The sequence below is a fragment of the Vulpes vulpes genome, chromosome 4 (genome assembly GCF_048418805.1).
Source record: "Vulpes vulpes isolate BD-2025 chromosome 4, VulVul3, whole genome shotgun sequence".
NCBI lineage: Eukaryota > Metazoa > Chordata > Mammalia > Carnivora > Canidae > Vulpes > Vulpes vulpes.
In genome coordinates this window covers 125,032,114-125,054,172 of record NC_132783.1, presented here as the reverse complement: position 1 = coordinate 125,054,172, position 22,059 = coordinate 125,032,114, and the positions used below count along the sequence as shown (strand labels likewise).

The following is a 22,059-nucleotide window of genomic DNA, read 5'->3' as shown; positions in this document are numbered from 1 at the left end:
ATGTGGTGTGAAAAAAAAAAAAGATGTGGTGTATATATGTGTATATGCACAATGGAATATTACTCAGCCATCAAAAAGAATTAGATCTTGCCATTTGTAATGACATGGGTGGATCTAAAGGATACTACGCTAAGTGAAATAAGTCTGAGAAAAATACCATATCTTTTAAAAGTTCTATAGTGAAAGGTTCTCTTTTATATACCTTACAATTCCATGGTGACAATTATTCTCTTAACAATCTTTGAAGATTTTATTCCACTGCCTTCTGGCTTCCCTTACTTGGAAATATTACAGATTGAGTTCCAGACCAAGGCAGAAATCTCTTAAGGCCTTTATTTTTTTTAATAAATTTATTTTTTATTGGTGTTCAATTTACCAACATACAGAATAACACCCAGTGCTCATCCTGTCAAGTGCCCTTCCCCCCACCCCGTGCCCGTCACCCATCCACCCCCACCCCCCGCCCTCCTCCCCTTCCACCACCCCTAGTTCGTTTCCCAGAGTTAGGAGTCTTTATGTTCTGTCTCCCTTTCTGATATTTCCCACACATTTCTTCTCCCTTCCCTTATATTCCCTTTCACTATTATTTATATTCCCCAAATGAATGAGAACGTACACGGTTTGTGCTTCTCCGATTGACTTACTTCACTCAGCATAATTCCCTCCAGTTCCATCCACGTTGAAGCAAATAGTGGGTATTTGTCGTTTCTAATGGCTGAGTAATATTCCATTGTATACATAAACCACATCTTCTTTATCCATTCATCTTTCGATGGACACCGAGGCTCCTTCCACAGTTTGGCTATTGTGGACATTGCTGCTAGAAACATCGGGGTGCAGGTGTCCCAGTGTTTCATTGCATCTGTATCTTTGGGGAAAATCCCCAACAGTGCAATTGCTGGGTCGTAGGGCAGGTCTATTTTTAACTCTTTGAGGAACCTCCACACAGTTTTCCAGAGTGGCTGCACCAGGTCATATTCCCACCCACAGTGTAAGAGGGTTCCCCTTTCTCCGCATCCTCTCCAACATCTGTGGTTTCCTGCCTTGTTAATTTTCCCCATTCTCAGTGGTGTGAGGTGATATCTCATTGTGGTGTTGATTTGTATTTCCCTGATGGCCAGTGATGGGGAGCATTTTCTCATGTGCTTGTTGGCCATGTCCGTGTCTTCCTCTGTGTGATTTCTCTTCATGTCTTTTGCCCATTTCATGATTGGATTGTTTGTTTCTTTGGTGTTGAGTTTAAGAAGTTCTTTATAGATCTTGGATACTAGCCCTTTATCTGATACGTCATTTGCAAATATCTTCTCCCATTCTGTAGGTTGTCTTTTAGTTTTGTTGACTGTATGCTTTGCTGTGCAAAAGCTTCTTATCTTGATGAAGTCCCAACTGTTCATTTTTGCTTTTGTTTCTTTTGCCTTCGTGGATGTATCTTGCAAGAAGTTACTGTGACCGAGTTAAAAAAGGGTGTTGCCTGTGTTCTTCTCTAGGATTTTGCTGGAATCTTGTCTCACATTTAGATCTTTCATCCATTTTGAGTTTATCTTTGTGTATGGTGCAAGAGAGTGGTCCAGTTTCATTCTTCTGCATGTGGATGTCCAATTTTCCCAGCACCATTTACTGAAGAGACTGTCTTTCTTCCAATGGATAGTCTTTCCTCCTTTATCGAATATTAGTTGACCATAAAGTTCAGGGTCCACTTCTGGGTTCTCTATTCTGTTCCATTGATCTATGTGTCTGTTTTTGTGCCAGCACCACACTGTCTTGATGACCACAGCTTTGTAGTACAACCTGAAATCTGGCATTGTGATGCCCCCAGCTATGGTTTTCTTTTTTAAAATTCCCCTGGCTATTCAGGGTCTTTTCCGATTCCACACAAATCTTAAAATAATTTGTTCTAACTCTCTGAAGAAAGTCCATGGTATTTTGATAGGGATTGCATTAAACGTGTAAATTGCCCTGGGTAACATTGACATTTTCACAATATTAATTCTTCCAATCCATGAGCATGGAATATTTTTCCATCTCTTTGTGTCTTCCTCAATTTCTTTCAGAAGTTCTATAGTTTTTAGGGTATAGATCCTTTACCTCTTTGGTTAGGTTTATTCCTAGGTATCTTATGCTTTTGGGTGCAATTGTAAATGGGATTGACTCCTTGATTTCTCTTTCTTCAGTCTCATTGTTAGTGTATAGAAATGCCGCTGACTTCTGGGCATAGATTTTGTATCCTGCCACGCTACCAAATTGCTGTATGAGTTCTAGCAATCTTGGGGTGGAGACTTTTGGGTTTTCTATGTAGAGTATCATGTCATCGGCAAAGAGGGAGAGTTTGACTTCTTTGCCAATTTGAATGCCTTTAATGTCTTTTTGTTGTCTGATTGCTGAGGCTAGGACTTCCAGAACTATGTTGAATAGCAGTGGTGAGAGTGGACATCCCTGTTGTGTTCCTGATCTTAGGGGAAAGTCTCCCAGTGCTTCCCCATTGAGAATGATATTTGCTGTGGGCTTTTCGTAAATGGCTTTTAAGATGACGAGGAATGTTCCCTCTATCCCTACGCTCTGAAGGGTTTTGATCAGGAATGGATGCTGTATTTTGTCAAATGCTTTCTCTGCATCTAATGAGAGGATCATATGGTTCTTGGTTTTTCTCTTGCTGATATGATGAATCACATTGATTGTTTTACGAGTGTTGAACCAGCCTTGTGTCCCAGGGATAAATCCTACTTAGTCATGGTGAATAATTTTCTTAATGTGTTGTTGGATCCTATTGGCCAGTATCTTGTTGAGAATTTTGCAACGATGTTCATCAGGGATATTGGTCTGTAATTCTCCTTTTTGGTGGGTCTTTGTCTGGTTTTGGAATTAAGGTGATGTTGGCCTCATAGAATGAATTTGGAAGTACTCCATCTCTTTCTATCTTTCCAAACAGCTTTAGAAGAATAGGTATGATTTCTTCTTTAAATGTTTGATAGAATTCCCCTGGGAAGCCATCTGGCCCTGGACTTTTGTGTCTTGGGAGGTTTTTGATGACTGCTTCAATTTCCTCCCTGGTTATTGGCCTGTTCAGGTTTTCTGTTTCTTCCTGTTCCGGTTTTGGTAGTTTGTGGCTTTCCAGGAATGCGTCATTTCTTCTAGATAGCCTAATTTATTGGCGTAGAGCTGTTCATAATATGTTTTTAAAATCGTTTGTATTTCCTTGGTGTTGGTAGTGATCTCCTTTCTCATTCATGATTTTATTAATTTGAGTCTTCTCTCTCTTCTTTTAAATAAGGCTGGCTAATGGTTTATCTATCTTATTAATTCTTTCAAAGAACCAACTCCTGGTTCTGTTGATCTGTTCCACAGTTCTTCTGGTCTCGATTTCGTTGAGTTCTGCTCGAATCTTTATTAACTCTATTCTTCTGCTGGGTGTAGGATCTTTTTGCTGTTTTTTTCTGTAGATCCTCTATGTGTAAGGTTAGCTTTTGTCTTTGAGTTCTTTCCAGTTTTTGAATGGATGCTTGTATTGCGATGTATTTCCCCCTCAGGACTGCTTTTGCTGCATCCCAAAGATTTTGAACAGTTGTATCTTCATTCTCATTAGTTTCCATAAATCTTTTTAATTCTTCCTTAATTTCCTGGTTGACCCTGTCATCTTTTAGCAGATGGTCCTTAACTTCCACGTGTTTGAGGTCCTTCCAAACTTCTTGTTGTGATTTAGTTCTAATTTCAAGGCATTATGGTCTGAGAATATGCAGGGGACAGTCCCAATCTTTTGGTATCGCTTCAGACCCGATTTGTGACCCAGTATGTGGTCTATTCTGGAGAAAGTTCCATGTGCACTTGAGAAGAATGTGTATTCAGTTGAGTTTGGATGTAAAGTTCTGTAGATAATCTGTGAAATCCATCTGGTCCAGTGTATCATTTAAAGCTCTCGTTTCTTTGGAGATGTTGTGCTTAGAAGACCTATCGAGGGTAGAAAGAGCTAGATTGAAGTCACCAATATAAGTGTATTATTATCTAAGTATTTCTTCACTTTGGTTATTAATTGATTGATATATTTGGCAGCTCCCACATTCGGGGCATATATATTGAGGATTGTTAAGTCTTCTTTTTTTTTCTTAAAGATTTTATTTATTTATCATAGGGATGCACAGAGAGAGAGAGAGAGAGAGAGAGAGAGAGAGGCAGAGACACAGGCAGAGGGAGAAGCAGGCTCCATGCAGAGAGCCTGACGTGGGACTTGATCCAGGGTCTCCCTATCATGCCCTGGGCTGCAGGCAGCCTAAACCTCTGCGCCACCGGGGCTGCCCTGTTAAGTCCTCTTGTTGGATAGATCCTTTAAGTATCAGATAGTGTCCCTCTTCATCTCTCACTACAGTCTTCGGGGTAAATTTTAGTTTATCTGATATAAGGATGGCTACCCCTGCTTTCTTTTGAGGACCATTCGAATGGTAAATGGTTCTCCAACCTTTTATTTTCAGGCTGTAGGTGTCCTTCTGTCTAAAATGAGTCTCTTGGAGACAGCAAATAGATGGGTCCTGCTTTTTTATCCAGTGTGAAACCTTGCGCCTTTTGATGGGGTCACGTTCACGTTCAGAGTTACTATTGACAGATATGAGTTTAGTGTCATCGTGATACCTATTCAGTGCTTGTTTTTGTGGATTGTTCCACTGAACTTCTTCTTAAAGGGGAATTTTAAGAGTCCCCCTTAAAATTTCTTGCAGAGCTGGTTTGGAGGTCACATATTCTTTCAGTTCCGGCCTGTCTTGAAAGCTCTTTATCTGTCCTTCCATTTTGAATGAGAGCCTTGCTGGATAAAGTATTCTTGGTTGCATGTTCTCATTTAGGACCCTGAATATATCCTGCCAGCCCTTTCTGGCCTGCCAGGTCTCTGTGGAGAGGTCTGCTGTTACCCTAATACTCCTCCCCATAAAAGTCAGGGATTTTTTGTCTCTTGCTGCTTAAGGATATTTTCTTTATCTTTGGAATTTGCAAGCTTCACTATTAAATGTGGAGGTGTTGAATGGTTTTTATTGATTTGAGGGGGGGATCTCTCTATTTCCTGGATCTGAATGCCTGTTTCCCTTCCCAGATTAGGAAAGTTTTCAGCTAGGATTTGTTCAAATACATATTCTGGCCCTCTGTCCCTTTCGGCACCCTTGGGAACCCCAATTAAACGTAGGTTTTTCTTCCTCAGGCTGTCGTTTATTTCCCTTAATCTGTCTTCATGGTCTTTTAATTGTCTGTCTCTTTTCTCCTCAGTTTCCCTCTTTGCCATCAACTTGTCTTCTATGTCACTCACTCATTCTTCCACCTCGTTAACCCTCATCGTTACGACTTCTAGCTTGGATTGCATCTCATTCAATTGATTTTTAATTTCTGCCTGATTGAATCTAAATTCTGCAGTCATGAAGTCTCTTGAGTCGTTTATGCTTTTTTCTAGAGCCACCAGTAGCTGTATAATAGTGCTTCTGAATTGGCTTTCTGACATTGAATTGTAACCCAGATTTTGCAACTCTGTGGGAGAGAGGACTGTTTCTGATTCTTTCTTTTGAGGTGAGGTTTTCCTTCTAGTCATTTTGCTCAGTGCAGAGTGGCCAAAAACAAGTTGTATTGGGAAAAGGAGAAAAAGCGAGAGAGAGAAGGAAAGAAAAGAGAAAAAGAAAAAAGAAAAAGAAAAAAAAGGAAAAAAGAGAAGAAAAAGAGAAAGAAAAAGGAGAAAAAAAAAAGGGGTGGGGTGGGGGAAGCAATCAGAAATCAAGAAGAAAGAAAGAAAAAAAGCACAAAACAAAACAAAAACAAAAAACAAAAACAAAAAAACACGGGGGAGTATCTTCCGATTCTGTATACTTTAAGTCCCTTGACTTCCCCTGGACCTGGTCCGTCCAGCTGGTCTTCTGGGGGAGGGGCCTGTTGTGCTGATTCTCAGGTGTTAGCACCTGGGGGAGCTGCTCTGCCCCTGCCTGCTGCAGGGCTCAGTGGGGGTTGTTTACCCCGTGAGGCCCCAGGAGGAACAACCCCAGTGGCGGGGCCAGCTCTGCAGCCCTGGAGTCAGCTCCCGCAGTAACTCCAGAGCTCTCCGTCTGCAGGGCCTGGGGGCTCCGGGGCGGGGCCGCTGATCTGCTCAGCTCGGGGCAGGAGCGTCCTTGCTGTCCTGGGCCCTCCCGGCCTCTTCCTGTCCCGGGGGAGGGCGGATCCTGGGCTGTGTCCCGGCGCCCTGTGCTCCCGGCCTGCGCTGTTGGATTCGCGCTCCCGCCCCGCAGCCCCCTCCGCGGAGCCGCCGCCCGAGCCCCTCCGAGCTGCTCCGGGTCCCGCCGTGCGCTGCAGCCCTTAGGGAGCTCGGCGCATCTCCCGGGGGCGCAGGTGCCTGTCACTGTCCCAGGGAGCCCGAGGGCATCCCCGCCCTCCTGGGTCCTGCTCTAACTCCCTGCGGGCCCCTTTCCGCCCGGGATGGTTGGTGCAGCTCCTGCTCCTCCGGGACGGGGCTCTCCTGTCCTGGGGACACTCGCCCCGGCCTCAGCCCGGCTCCTCGCGGGGCCCCTCCCCCTTGGAGGCCTTTTGTTTCTTTCTTTCTTTTTCCCCCGTCTTCCTACCTTGATAGAAGCGGGAACTGTTCTCACTGTAGCATTCCAGCTGGTCTCTCTTTAAATCTCAGGCCGAATTCGTAGATTTTCAGGATGATTTGAAGGTTGTCTAGGTAATCTGGTGGGGACAGGTGACTTGGGGACCCTACTCTTCCAGCATCTTGCCCCTTGTCTCTTAAGTCTGATCTTGGATTTCCCAGCCTCCAGAACTGTGAGCTGGACATGTTTGTTGTTCAGCCACCCAGTTTATGATATTCTGTTATATTCTGTTATAGCCCAAACAGACTAAGACATTCTTGTTCAAGGACTTGAATGGCTTTCTCCCTGAGAAATGTCATCATCATTATCACTCTTGAAAAAATTCTTTTACTGGAGATCTTTGGCTGGTAAGTGACAGAAATCTGAGAAATCCTAAAGTAGAGGAATAAGGAGAAAAATGAAGTGACTCCCAGAAACCCGTTCTGAGTCTAGAAGCTTGACCCTGACTTGTCTGTAACTGCAAGAGGGAGCAGCAGCTCCAGGACAGCAGAGTGAGGCCCAGAGCCTTCCCTCCGCCTGGTTCTTGGGCTGACTAGCAGCTGCCAGCCATCCATGCCCATGCTCCAGTCCTCTGTTTTGACTCTTAAGATTTTATTGATTTTTAAATGTTTATGGTTAAAAATGGGAAGAATAAATAGGCTTTCAACAAGTGAAACTTTAAAAAAATTTCCCTTTGTTAGGTCTTTTTCCTCATTAATTTTTCAGCTTCCTAGGAGCTTAGAACAACATATTTAGGAAAACTTTGAGAAGATGGTATTGGGAAGGTAGAGTTCCCAAATACAGTCAATGTATATTTGAAAATATAAAACACAATACAAGAAAGGAAATTAACCCTTTGAACATCTTAAGTATAAAAACACATTTTGCTAGTGACTAGCAAAACATAGGACCAAATAGTTGAAGGTTATAAAAAGATTTTGTGTGTTTTTTTGATCTGAAGATCCTCTGCAGTATTTATGAATGGTGAGAGGCTGGAAAATGGAGAAAACACTCTAAATACTAGAAAAAGGCCCAGTTGACTCTGCAGTTTCTTTGCTTATTGCTGAATTGGGTTACTTGGCTCTTCTTCATGTTTTATTGCTGAACCAAATCTGGATATTTCCGTAATGCAAGAAGGAAAATGTAGTTTATGTGAACAGTTGTGGTAGGATCCATGTGGCGAATGTTTTATACTCTTTACTAGTCCCACATGTCCTAGAACAACTGCTCTAACGCACCCTGGTTAGGACATGTTGTCTCCATGGCCCACGGTCATGGGAATTCACATTGTTGTGTCCCCTTTAGAACATGTGGTGTATGAAATGTGAAGTTGCGAAAAAGTGTAAGAGTGGGGTTTATATCCTTGTGTTATAAAAGAAGCTTAAAAAGTATGGTGTTTTTTTGAATTGCTTCTTTACCGAGTTTTATCCAATTCACGCAATATTTACACAGAGCTTGTGTATACACTCTTATTTGTTTTTATTCTTTCTTGGTTAATTTAAGAGGCTCTGAAGGTTGGGTTGTTTTTATTTGAGTAGATTATTCCACTTTTTTTTTGAACTGTGCCTGGGTCTATTTTCTAATCACACACTGAGGCCTTAGTTTTTATTACTAAAGTTTTTTAGAGTTTCACAAAAGACTGTCTTTTTCTTATTTGAGAGAGGAAAATAGCAAAAAAAAGTGTTGAAATTTTTCTTGCTCTAAAGCAAAGAGATTATCTTAATGATGACCTTTGTTGAATCTGTTAGGTGAGAAAACAGTACTTTTTTTGCCTAACAGTATCTGTGGAAGGGTTAAATATGGTTTTGGAAATTTGACTTTATCAAGTAAGTGTATATCTGAATATTAGTTCTGACCAAGTTCCCAGTGAGTCCAGTATTCACAATTGCTGGCCTCAGTCTATATTGACTATATAATTTCTTTTTTTTTTTAAGATTTTATTTATTTATTCATGAGAGACACACACACATAGAGAGAGAGAGAGAGAGAGAGAGAGGCAGAGACATAGCAGAGAGAGAAGCAGACTCCATGCAGGAAGCCTGATTAGGACTTGATCCCAAGACTTCAGGATCACAACCTGAGCTGAAGGGAGATGCTCAATCACTGAGCCACCTGGGTGTCCCTGACTATATAATTTCTTTTTTTTTTTTTTAAAGATTTATTTATTTATTCATTCAGAGAGAGCGAAGAGAGAGGCAGAGACACAGGCAGAGGGAGAAGCAGGCTCCATGCCAGAAGCCTGATGTGGGACTCGATCCCGGGTCTCCAGGATCACACCCTGGGCTGCAGGCGGCGCTAAACCGCTGCGCTACTGGGGCTGCCCATAATTTCTTTAGTCTTTTGATGTAGTTGTGAATGCAAAGAACTTTTGGCTTTTATTGGACTACATTGGTATTTACTGGAATTTCAGGGTTAAAAATTAGAAAACCAACTCAGAAAACATTGACATCAAACCATTTGTTTAAATGTAAAAATGTATATTTATTTTTATGTAAATGATCATTAAAATGTATCTTTATTTGCAAAAATATACAGGAGCATTTATATTACACAAATGTCCTCAAATAGAATATTACCATTGCAGGTTAACTTTTTAAAGTTTTATTGCACTTGGCATTGGTCTAAAGTACTTTGTATAAAAAACTCTTTCTATGAAGTATCTCACTAAAATCTCACAATAATCCTTTGAAGAAGTTTATTTTCTATCCCATTGGGCACAGAGTAAAGGGAGGCATAAGAAGCCAACTGTCCAAATGCTGTGAATATGGGCAGTAGCACTCGAGAGCTTTCACTGCTATTCTTTACTACTTCCTTAAATTCTTCCTCTAAAAAGAGATGTAGAAGGTTTATGAGTATACCTTACTGGGCACACTGTGTTCCTTAAAACACGTTTCTTCCGTCCTTCCCTTTGAGTCCTCATAAGGAGTGCCAATTGCTGTAGGAACTGATAAAGGAGACATGGTTTCTGTACTCAGTGTTGCTCCCAGTTTGGCGAGCACAGTCATGTAAACAAGTTCCATGCATCATAAGGAGGAGGTACAGCAAGAAAGGGTTCTGGGAGCATGGAAAGTCTTTGTGTAATCTCATTTTAGTATTTATTTTCCTTCTGTAGAATCTTCTTATGGACAGGGACAGCAGATTCTGCTTTGTTAAGCATGTGTGCAATAAAGATGATTTTCCTGGCTCAAAGGGAAGAACTAAAAGGCTAGTGGGCTTCGCATTTTGAAATTCTGGATATTCTTCATATGATGTTGGATCATTGATGAGCTTTGGCCATTAGTTCCTGGAAATTGTTGGTCATGGCCAAACCAATGTCTGCTGTAATTAACTTTAATACATACTTTGGAGATTAGCCAGTTAGATGGGCCAGAATAGTTATAAACTCACAATGACTTATCAATGTGCACATACATATTTCTACAAATTCAATGTGTTCTGTTATTTCTCTCAAAACACTGGCATTTTCTTGTAAGAGCCTTGCATGTGTTTTTCTCCAATCTTAGAGTCTTAACGTTTAGTGTAATAAATTATTATGCTAACAGATATAAAATGATCTGTCCTTTGGGATATTTGGCATACCATATTGGTTAGCTTTGTGATTATTTAGCCTTCACAACTAGCTCAACAGAAATAATGTCTTTATGCAGTCTGTAGCTAATCAAATATTACAATAACAACAAATACATTTAGAAGTCTTTGATTTCAAGTTTGGCTCAAGACACGTCAGTTAAAGCATAAAGATGATAGCCAGATGGATCAATTAAAGATAAGTGAGGGCAGTGTTAAAAACAAACAAATGAATTTAAAAATTAAAAAAAAATTATTGGAATAGGGAGGCATACAGAATTGAAATCCAAAAGTAATTGACACAGTATATATTGTTTATTCAGCTAAAATAGAAACCCTGGTTCGTGAAATTTTAGGACTAGAAAGGAAGCTTGTGGTAGGCTGAATAATGGCACTGAAGACTCTACCTATTATCCTACAAACCTGTGAACATGTTACTTCACATGGTAAAAGGCTTTGTAGATCTAAGGTGAGGATTTTGAGGTGGGGAGACTATCTTGGATTATTTGGGTTGGTCCGTGTAATCACTAGGGTCCTCAGAAGAGAGAGGAAGGAGTCAGAGTCATGGAAGAAGTCATAAGAAAGAATCGGAGGAAGACATAATGACAATGGAGCAGAAGTCAGAGGGTGCAGCCACGAGCTGAGGAATGGGGGCCGCCTCCAAAAACTGGAAAAGGCAAGGAATGAACTTTCCTCTAGAGCCTCCAGAAGACGTGCAGCCTTGCCAACACCTTGATTTTAGTGCAGCAAAACTGATGTTCTGCTCTGACCTCCAGAACAATAACATAATCAATTTGTGTTGTTTTAAGTTACTAAATATGTGGTAATTTGTTATAGCAGCAATAGGAAGCTAATAGAGATCTTAAAAATCATGTAGTGCAGTGACTCCAAGTCTTTCTTAAGTCTTATGAATCCGGTTTTGGGAAGAGGTTGGGACCTGGGGGAAGGAGGAAACATCGGTGATCAATAAGATTGGGAGAAAGAAGAAATTTTTGGTATTTAAGTTTTGTTATTAACATTTCAGGGGAGCACAAATGAGTAACTTGTGACAGTTAGTACCATTGGATTGAGGTAGAGCAGTTCTTGTAGTTGTTTTGGAAATCCTGAGTTTCATTGCTATCTCTTACTAGTGGTTAAGACCATTGCTTTTAATCAATCCACCCTGATCCTGCCTTAAATGAAGGGCTATCTCAGCTGCCGTGGCTATCTTGATGATGTCCACTGCCAGCCAGCCAGCCATTCTTTGTGTTTGTATGGGAGATACTCTTGAATCCTTTTTGTACTGAACTGGTGGTTGGTCCATCAGCTCACATTAATGAGCTTCTCTCTGACCACAGAAAAGAAGACAGAAACTTTCTCCAGCTGGGGCATTTGTTTTTAAATAGTTAACAGAAAATCCCCCCCCCCCTTTTTAAAAATTCCAATCCTTTTCTGTGCATTTGAAGACCATTTTCTTTTGCTTTATGAAAATGAGAACCATTTGGTCAACTTCCGTTTTATTTTACCTTTTGCCTTTTTTCAAGCCAGTTTATCTTTTTGCACTTAGAGTATGTTATTTACTAAGTCATTAGGTATTTTGTGTTTCTCTTGAAGCTTAGCTGACTACCTTCTGATCCTTTTAAGCCAGAACTAAATCTAGTTGCTTAGAGTCTAGTCAGTGATAGAAGTAAGAGTACCTTTTCATGAATGTGAGAGAACCATCTTGCCATTGGCTTGAAATTGACATTATTGGAATATAAATTGGTATTCACTTTGATTGAATATCAAGTGATTGATAATATGATTTGATATGTTAGATATATCACTAAGAGTCTTCGTAAAGGAAAATGGCTTTTTCAGACTAAAATTTTTTATTTCAAGACAAGGTTTTTTTTTTTTTTAATTATTTTCTTCTGTCATTACTGAACAATGACACATCCCAGCTCTACAATTTAATTACGGAATCTCTGTCCTTACTGGGGTACATACTCCTTTAGGTCTTCCATACAATATTTAGAACATGGAGTTAAAATACTCCGTCAGTACCTGTGTATACCAAACAGTGCACTAAAATACATAATAATGGTTTCCATTTAAGTTCTTCCTGGCTGAGATTTGGTTAATCTTGGTAATCCATTTTATTAGGTATTTATAAGGAACTATTAGCTGGGAAAAGAGAAACATGGACTCTGTCCATTTAATCAAATGCTCCTTGATGAAAATGTACAGATGGTAATTATTTCTAACTACTCATTCTTCTTATTGGCTGGTTTCAGTAAAGGAGCTCTCTGAAAGTCTTTTTTTTTTTTTTTTTTCTCTTTGGAAGTCTTTATTTTTTTAAAGATTTTATTTATTTGAGAGAGAGAAAACATGAACAGAGGGGAGGGGGCAGAGACAGGGGGAGAAGCAGACTCCTTGCTGAGCAGAGAGCCCAGTGTGGGACTCCATCCCAGGACCCTGAGAGCATGACCTAAGCCAAAGGCAGATGCTTAACTGACTGAGCCACCTGGGTACCCCCAATTTTTTTTTTTTTTTTTTTTTTTAGTATCCCTGTTGTGGTATGGGAACAGGGACAAACTAGTTTGAGCTCTCTAAGATCTTGCAAATATCCTGTTCCTCATCAGGCTTTACTCCCTAGTTTGAACATGTGCTGATGATTTTTATCTGAGCCAGTCTTTAGTATGGTGGTTACAAAATGGTGGTTTTAATCCCACCACATTTATCAGTGGACTGTCTACCCTCCCTGCCTCCCTTTCAATTTATGAATCTGTCATCAGTCTTGACTCATGAATTCCCATTTTCTCCAGTGAGTTATAATCTATTACCATCCATATTTTTAAAATTGTTTTTAAAATTTTTATTACTGTCCTTATTTATTTTGATGTTTGAATTATTCTTACATACTTTACTGTCATGTGTCCCTTAAAAGCCACATATCCTTGTCACTCTCTTTTGTGTGTTTATTTTGCTTTGTGCTCTGTTCTTTTTTTTTTACTTTTTGCAATTACACAAATTCAGTCTTTCCTTTTTTTTTTTTAATCTGAATGGTTTATTACACTTAAGTGAGATTTACCTTCTCTAAGTCTGATTTCTTTTCTTTACTGCTTCTGTTATTATACATGAACCTAAGGGATGATTCAGCCATCCTCACCATAGAAGAAAAAGTTGAAAGTCCTGATTCGAAAACTCTGGTGCTTGTTCACAAAATCAAGTACCTTTGAAACTTCCACTTATCATGTCTTGTCTTTTTCTGAAGTCATGCAAGCAGCAGACTTAGGAGTATATTTTAGTTATTTCAATATAATGTGCTTTCTAGGTCTGTTTTTTATAGTCATGCTGAAAGTACTATATTATTATTCTTTCCTTCTCTCTCTGTCTCTTCACATCCATCATGGGGCTCGAGCTCATTTCCCAAGATCAAGAGTTGCATACTCTTCTGACTGAGCCAGCCAGGCACCCTAAAATACTATATTATTATTGAAGTAGTAAAATGATATTTATATTCATATTTGAGGTTCAGTAATAACAAGCCCCATTTATTGAGCATATACTTTGGTTCCTGGAGAATTTTTTTGAATTTTTTATATATAAATCATATAAAAAAACACTAAAATTTTAAAATAGGTACCTCAACCAAAGAGTCCATTTGACATTGCAGAAATGCTTGTTCCGAGGCCATTTGAAAAGAGCCACAGTACTGAATACAGCTTGCATTACCCCAGGGAGAGGAGGAACATAAATTGTCAGTATTTTGCATTACTTTTGTTTTTCAGATTGATTGAAAACTCTGGATTGGTATAGAGTATGATATTAAGATAACAATATCTTGTTTAAAAAGAAAGCTTGTTTTCAGAGAACATTTTGAAATTTTACTCAAGTGTCAAATTGTTATAGTCTCCAAAATGATGAAAGAGTTTTTGGTTGAAGGGCTGAAAACCCTGGGATGCTCGGGTGGTTCAGTTGGTTAGTGTCTGCCTTTGGCTCACAGAATGGTCCCAGGGTCCTGGGATGGAGACCTGTACGGGGCTCCCGGCTCAGCAGGGAGTCTGCTTCTCCCTCTGCCCCTACCTCCCCCTTCGTGCACATGCGCGTGTTCTTTCTCTGTCATAAGTAGATAAATAAATAAAATCTTAAAAAAACAAAACAAGACTGAAAACCTTATAAGGTGGTGAGTTTGGATGACAATGGTCTGGAATGAACTAATGACTGCCCTTAATTTTATTTTCACTAGAATAAAACTACAGCTAGCCTACTGAGGGGAAAGATGATGAAGTAGTTGAAAGAGATGAAATAGTTCATTCTGTCCAGGTAATCTCTAATTCCCACCCTTAGTAATTTTTCAGAATCAACTTCTCAAGCATTCAGCAGGTGCTGGGTGTTACACTGTGGTCAATACTTTGCATACTGAGACTTATTTTTCTCTTTATGTCTATTTGTTCACGCAAATGTTTATTTTTTGTTTTATAGCTCATAGCATTGTTGAAACTTTCTGGGCTCTTAATTATTCTCAAAGAACACTGTGAATTGAATTTTCGAAACTCTTTATTTCACTCATTCAAGCAGAGATAAACAAATATTTCTCAAGCCTCTTCTATGCAGAATTTTCTCTAGCCTTTGGTAGGATGTGGGCTTATAGGAATAATGGGTTACTATTCTGTGGGAAAACTGAGACAGAGAGAGTCGGCCCAACATCGATATAACTAGTAAACCAGAGCTGTTAACTAATCAAAAATACCTCTCAATTGCTGGACTCTACTACTATATTATGTAATAGCTAAAAATTCAGACTCTTGAGGCAGAAAGACCTCTGAGTTTGAATCCCAGCTTAACTATGTGCTAAAAACGTTGGACAAACTGCATTAGCCTATCATGAAGAGCCAGCATTAGCCATTGTGCCGAAATATATGCCAGTCCCCTCTTATCTACATTCTTGCTTCTTTTTGTTAGATACAGGAATACAGCTCTATAGCCTTGTTTATTTAACTGAGGACTGGGCTTGTGTCATTTGGTCTACATTCTATTCTTGATGGAGATTTTTTAAAAAATATTTTATTTTTTTTAATCATGAGAGACAGAGAGGTAGAGACATAGGCAGGGAGAGAAGCAGGCTTCATGCAGGGAACCTGATGTGGGTGGGACTCGATCCTGGGACTTCAGGATCATGCCCTGGGCTGAAGGCAGGTGCTTAACCGCTGAGCCTCCCAGGCATCCCCTCCTTGATGGAGATTTTTTAAAGATGATTAAAGGTAGAATGAAATAATATATGAAAACCCATTTGTAGAATGTATAACCATATAACAGCATGAAGTGTTAACTCATTTTAAATGAAGTTAATTTTTTTCCACCATAAAAAATGTACATTCTATTCCCTTTGGTGCCTATGAAGCTGGGAGGATCCTGCTGGGCCAAGGACATTGATCTGATTGTCCTCCTATCCCTTGGAAGTTTGATGACATGGTTTGATTCCCCTTATAAAAGTATATTCTCTTAGAAAATTGGGAAAATATATTTTATAAAGGGGAGAAATAAAATGATTATCTGTTGTATAACTGCTTAGTAGTAACTGTTTTGTTTCCTTTTAACATGAGATTTCTGTTTTTTATTTTTTTAAACATAAATTGTTGTTTAGGAACATTCAGTGATCCCAGAAGGAAGATGATATAAAAGTGAATTTGGTAAAAGACAATATTTGTCACTTGATGTCTTTTTTCCCCTAATTGTAAGACCCCCACTAATTTAGGCTCTTCATTATCACTTTTAAAGATGTAGAAAATCACTTATTAGCTATTTGGGCAATATAAATGGCCATTTTTAAAAAAAGATTTTATTTATTTATTCATGATAGAGAGAGAGAAAGAGGCAGAGACATAGGCAGAGGGAGAAGCAGGTTTCCTGCAGGGAGCCTGATGCAGGACTTGATCCCAGGACCCCGGGATCACAACCTGAGCCAAAAGCAGATGCTCAACTAGTGAGCCACCCAGTTGCCCCTAAGTGGCCCCTTTAAAGCTCTTTTCAGGTCTGCTTTTTGGGAGGGGTCAATCCCTGTGTTGCTTTAATCTCTTTCTAGCAGGACCTGTGTTAAAATCGAGGAGGCCTGGTTTGGCAGCAGTTACTGTGAAAAATAACAGGGCATCTTAAAGGACCATAACTTTTATATGAGCCAGCAATCTGTTGTGGTGGCTGTAAATGCTAATGCAGCCTTAGGGATTGTCAATGAGAGATCTCTGGGTATGATTTTCTTGCTGTGCCTTATGGATCTAGATCACATCCAGTGTATTGTGTTCACTTTGGAGGACTGAGGTTTGAGTTGGATGTTGACAATGTAGAAACAGGCAACTAGAACAGCAGTAGGTCCTGTCAGCATTGAAAAGTTGAAAGAATTGAGGATGTTTGCTTAGTAGGCATCCTAGGCTAGCTCAAAGGAGTCCACATATAAAAGAGGGAATAGACTCATTAAGGCTCCAGATGGCAAATCTATAGACCTTGGAAAGCAATGAGATGGGGTTCCCTTTGGCTGAATATGAATGTGTGTGTGTGTTTTATGTAATTATTGGGATTGTCTAGTAATGGAATAGACCTCAGGAAGGAATAAGTTTCTGGTTATGGAAAGTATTTAAGCTGAGGTTGGATGGATCCCTGCCAAGAACCACTATAACATGCGTTTCTTTGCTGGATTATCTCTCTCTCTCTCTCTCTCTCTCTCTCTCTCTCTCTCTGTCATTTAGCCTTTCTTATGTATCAAGCACTGTGCCTAGTCTGAGAAAACAGATCAATACGGGGGGCAAGAGCCTGGATGAAATGACTCCAAAGATCTCATTATGGTGGTGGTTGAAAGAAATTGCTTAATGCTTTGCTTTGATTTATTTTGCCTTAATAAAAATGTGGAACTCTGATTTGTGTATTACTCTCTCTTTAGCATGTTGCTATCACATTTCTCCTGGGAGTGGAGTAATGCTTCATATCATCCTCTGCAAGATTGCAGGCCTTTAACTCCTGTACACGATAATATTTTATTCCAGTTTTGAATGTAGAGGTTAAAGTTGAATGTGGAGTCAGCTTTTGATGGAATAATGTTGATTTTTCATGGCAAGTGTTTAATTCCAGGCTGTCTTACATAAGTTTTTAAAGATGCAAGATTTATCAGAAAGTATCATGAGAGAACATAATGCTTATTAAATGTAAGGTGATATTATTTATTAATGTTGTTGGAAATTCACTGTACTTAAAACTTATGAAGAGTCAGGTTCTAAGGTTACACTTACTTTTTGAGAGGAGTTATCATTTGTGTATACTGAGAGATTAAACCTCCAACTTCAATATTTGTAGATTGATCATATATCCGGACTAGTTTGAGCCCTGCATGTAGAGATCAGATAGTACCAGGAAAAGCAGAGGCGCCAAGAACAAAGTGTGCAGATTTGGAGGTGATGTTGGGGTCTCTGTACATTTTGGCCCGTCATGTAAGGACAGCTGTTCATTTGTTTCATGTCTAGGTTTGGAATTCACCCAGTTGCAGGCCGGATGCCTGGTCAGCTTAATGTGCTGCTGGCGGAGGCTGGGGTGCCATATGATATTGTGTTGGAGATGGACGAGATCAACCATGATTTCCCAGGTAAGTTGTGGGGGCGATGGCGAAGTTTATTCTTAGTCTGAATAAAGTGAGGCCAGTCTTAGGACATAGATTGTGGGATTACTGAAGACCTCCTAGTCAGATGAAGGGTAACCTGCTCCTAGTAGGTGTGCAGTTGAGGTTAAATAAATGACAGACAATGGAATAAGGTACAACTGGTTTGTGAGCGGCATGGGTAGTTTTGTGCCTATGAGGAGATCGGGGGGTGGTAAAAATCTTGGGAGGCAGTGGAGCTCGTTGTGGATGACTCTGAAGAGACCTGGCCTGGGACCTGAGTTCTGACTCTCACTTTTGGAGCTAGATACTCAGCCTCAGTTTCCACATTTGTAAAATTGCTTCTGTTGACAATTTAATGCCTAATTCTTGTTGACATCTGAGAGTTTACTGGTTTCCAGTTGTACCAATTCCTTATCAATAAAGTAGTTTTCTCTTAAAGTACTAGGATTTCACTGGTTAAGGTGCTGTGCGTTACAGCTGTCATTGGGTAGATGTTGAATGTTAATGACATTTGGCTCAAGATCAATTTGTTAAAATTAAACCAGTTCCCTCTGGCAAGTATCCACTGTAAACTTAAAAAAATACTGTTTATTAGAGGAAAATAATGAAGTTGTATGTATATCTACATTCACATGGCATTTTTGGCAAAGTTCTAAGGTAATTTATATTGTAGTCCTTAAAGAGGGAATTTGGGCCATTTTAATTTTATGCCCCCTTTCAGATTTCACTGTTGCTAAATTATGTATGAAACCTGCCAGTTCCAGGAATTATGGACACAGCTTTAATACAGTACAGACTCTTAGACCATTTTCTTTTAGACATCAAATAGCATCCTATGTGGTTATTTTAAAAGATGAAAATGGGATGCAAATCTTATAACTGGCAAGATCATTTTGAGATAATAAAAAACTGTAAAGTTAGATTAGGCAGATCCATTGAGGGGAGGGGAAGTATAATAATGCAAGCTGTAGTCAGGGTGCTTAGGTTCAGATGCAGGACCTACTGCTTTTTAGCTGTGTGGCATTGCTAAGTTACTGAGCCTCTCCGATAATCAAGCTCTTTGTACAGTGCCTGGCACAAGTGTGTGTCCTATAAATATTGGCTTCTGTTACTGTTACTTCAGAGTCCAGAAGTCCAGATCACTATAATTTGCCTGGAAAAAATGAAAAAGACCCATTTGAGTTTTATATTTTCTCTTTTTTTTTTCCTTTATGGTGTAGACACTGATTTGGTCCTTGTGATTGGAGCTAATGACACAGTGAATTCAGCAGCTCAAGAAGACCCCAACTCTATTATTGCAGGCATGCCAGTCCTCGAGGTCTGGAAATCAAAGCAGGTAAAGTTTCAGACTTGTGTTTCATTCTAACAATCAAGTATCTCTTAAAACACGCACACAGAATTGTCCTGGTTCACTTGGTGAGAAATGCTGATGCCTCTTAGGAGTACTAGGAGCTAGAGCAGGGGTAGTGCCTAGCTCTCTCTATCCAGCTTCTGTCTATTTGGTGATCACCAGAGAACCCAAGAGAATGCCCTGCTCACCATTAGAACTAGATGATATTATCTGGGTGGATTAACAAAATCTGTAACCACAGCTGAAAAAAGAGCTGTGAGTTTTTGGAATGAGTCTGGCTGGCTTCCAGATAGAGTCCAGTGAAGCAGATGGCTTCCCTCTGGGACAGTGAGTCAGTATCATTGCCTTCATATATGGAGACGAGCACATTTTTTTCATTTAATTTTTTTGAAAGGGAATTTGTTGTTGTTATGGAGTGTCTAGAAGAAAGGTGATTTGGAAATCCAAACTATAACATGGCATAAGGAAGCAAGGCCTGCTCATGCACATCACCTCTGTGGAAGTTAACTGCTGGGTTATAGAGAACTCAGGCTTGTACACATCCACTGCCTCAGCAGAGGGCAGGTATCTTTACTGCTCTCAGGTCAGATCTGCATTTTAATAGTCATGATTATGTACATTTCCCTTTAATTTTGTTTTTTTTTTTTATTATAAATATGTGAGCTTGACATTTGTGGTGGGTGATGTGCACTTGTTCATGTGTAGATGAAAAACTATTGCATTGGTCATCAATATTTGAGAGTTTATAGAATGTATTACTGTACTAAGGCTGTGTGAAGTGTGAGTAAATTTAAACTGCTTCCAGTTTTGGATAGATTGCATGTCCTAGACTACCATAGAAAGGTTTTTCATTGCCTTGAGAACTGACTTGATATTTAACTGATTAGCACCATCCATAATTCATGTAATTGCAAGTGAGTATAATACACCGGTGTGTGAGATGGGCTTAATTCTTCCATTTTACTTTGTAGGAGCATAATATCAGTTATTAGTACTGTCTTGTGATGGGCTCGATTGTTCTTTGGGCTTTGGTCTTGGAACCTTCTGATACACTTTAAAGTGATGGAATAAGAATCATACCATTTTCCCCACTCAGCTACATTTATCTTAGGATTTGTAGCAGAAGCTTATGCTAGGAGTACTAGGAGCTTATGCACGCAGTTTGTTCTCTTAAGCCCATTCAGAGAGAGATGCTTATTTTTCTGACTAGAAAATGTTACACAATCTTTATAGAGAAAAGCATGGAGAAGAAAATCACTCAGAATCTTAATCATTCATAAATAAAGTATTTTTTAAAGATTTTATTTATTTATTCATGAAAGATATATAGAGAGAAGCAGAGACACACAGGCAGAGGGAGAAGCAGGCTCCATGCAGGAAGCCCGACGTGGGACTTGATCCTGGGGCTCCAGGATCACACCCTGGCCAAAGGCTGGCACTCAACCGCTGAGCCACCCAGGGATCCCAATAAAGTATTTTTAACATGATTTTTCTGTTGTGGATATAAGTATGGGCACATTTAAAAAATAAAAGCTAATACAGTGTAAACATACATTTAAAAACTACTCCTCGTGTATTTTAGAAGTCTCTGTGTAGTACTTAGTAGTAGTACATGCTTTATTCAAAGTTAGGGCAAGGCAGTGTTGGCATGTCTATCATGTCCTAGTCAGGTCTGTGAAATACCCTCACTCTCTCCCTTCATCTTTGCTTCTTAGGTCATCGTTATGAAGAGGTCCTTGGGTGTTGGCTATGCTGCAGTGGACAATCCAATCTTCTACAAACCTAACACGGCCATGCTTCTAGGTGATGCCAAGAAGACATGTGATGCACTGCAGGCAAAAGTGAGAGAATCCTACCAGAAGTAAAATTTAAAGACCAAGCTGTGGTCTGACAAAGCCACCTCTTTCCATTGTGGGAACAGGCAAATAAAGGATCATTAGATACAGCTGATAGACATCTGTAGCAAAGCTCTTGGAAGAAAAGGAAGACTGAAGAAAAAGCAAACGGGGATTTTTCAGGAGAAGTGATGCCTCAATTTTGAAAAAAGATGGAAAATTCTACATGTCCCTCTGTGCATAGTTGTTGTGTAATGAATTCTAAAAGTATTTTATAAAAGGAGAAAGAACAGCCTCATTTTAGTTATAATCCATTTGGATTTTTAAAAATTCTTCCTCAATAGTCAGCTGGGTTTTAAGAAATCAAGTCTTTAGGATCTTAGGACTTAAATTCTATATGTGGATCTGAAAAATCTGACCCTGTAAACATTACAGCTACCTTCATTTATGTTTTTTCAACAGATGTTACTGATTTGAAACTTTTGTCAACTCCTGAGCTATCCTCTTACCATTTAACCATAGTCTGAATTAACCATATCAAATTGGCTTCAGCTTTTCAAACTGTACTTTCAATTCTAGGTTTCAGGGATATATTTTCTGCCTTCTATTTTAATACATTAAAAGACTAGATAATCTTTCAGAAATGCTGGAAATAAATCATTTGCTTTGTATGTTTCATCAGGACACCAATGAAACGTGTAATTTGAAATCAGTATTGTATTTTTGAAAATCCCATTTCCAATCAGAGATCTTTTTTGAATTTTAATCAATTTATAATGTGTATTACTGTATTAAGTGCACTTGAATGTAATTCAACTATTTGACTAATAAAATGAGTTCATCATGTTTGCATAGAGATGTAGCAATTATCTCTGGTGACAAAAGGATAAAGGGAATAGTTCTGCTTGTTAACTAATATCTGGGGAAGACTTGCTATTATGAAAGCGATGAAATTAGTCCATCTCTTAACTGTTGGCAAGAATTTTTTTTTTCCAAATCAGAATGTGTTTTGAGGTCTTCTGTAATTGATAACATTTGAGAAAAATGGTGGCATTTTTTTTTTTTTTAGCTACCTCTTTGTTTATGCACCAGTAAAGATCATGTCTTTTTGCAATAAAA

At 39.3% G+C, this 22,059-nt stretch overlaps 1 protein-coding gene across 13 annotated transcripts in view; it reads left to right on the top strand.

Moving 5' to 3' along the window:
• NNT (nicotinamide nucleotide transhydrogenase) overlaps positions 1-22,059 on the top strand; it is a 119,745-nt gene extending 97,686 nt beyond the window's left edge. For all 13 annotated transcript variants that reach the window (XM_072756952.1, XM_072756953.1, XM_026016999.2 and 10 more), the window contains 3 exons: positions 17,621-17,739; positions 18,975-19,090; positions 20,821-22,059. In XM_072756952.1, the coding sequence (XP_072613053.1) occupies positions 17,621-17,739; positions 18,975-19,090; positions 20,821-20,970 (385 nt within the window). In that variant the 3' untranslated portion in view covers positions 20,971-22,059. The remainder of the gene's footprint in view (positions 1-17,620; positions 17,740-18,974; positions 19,091-20,820) is intronic.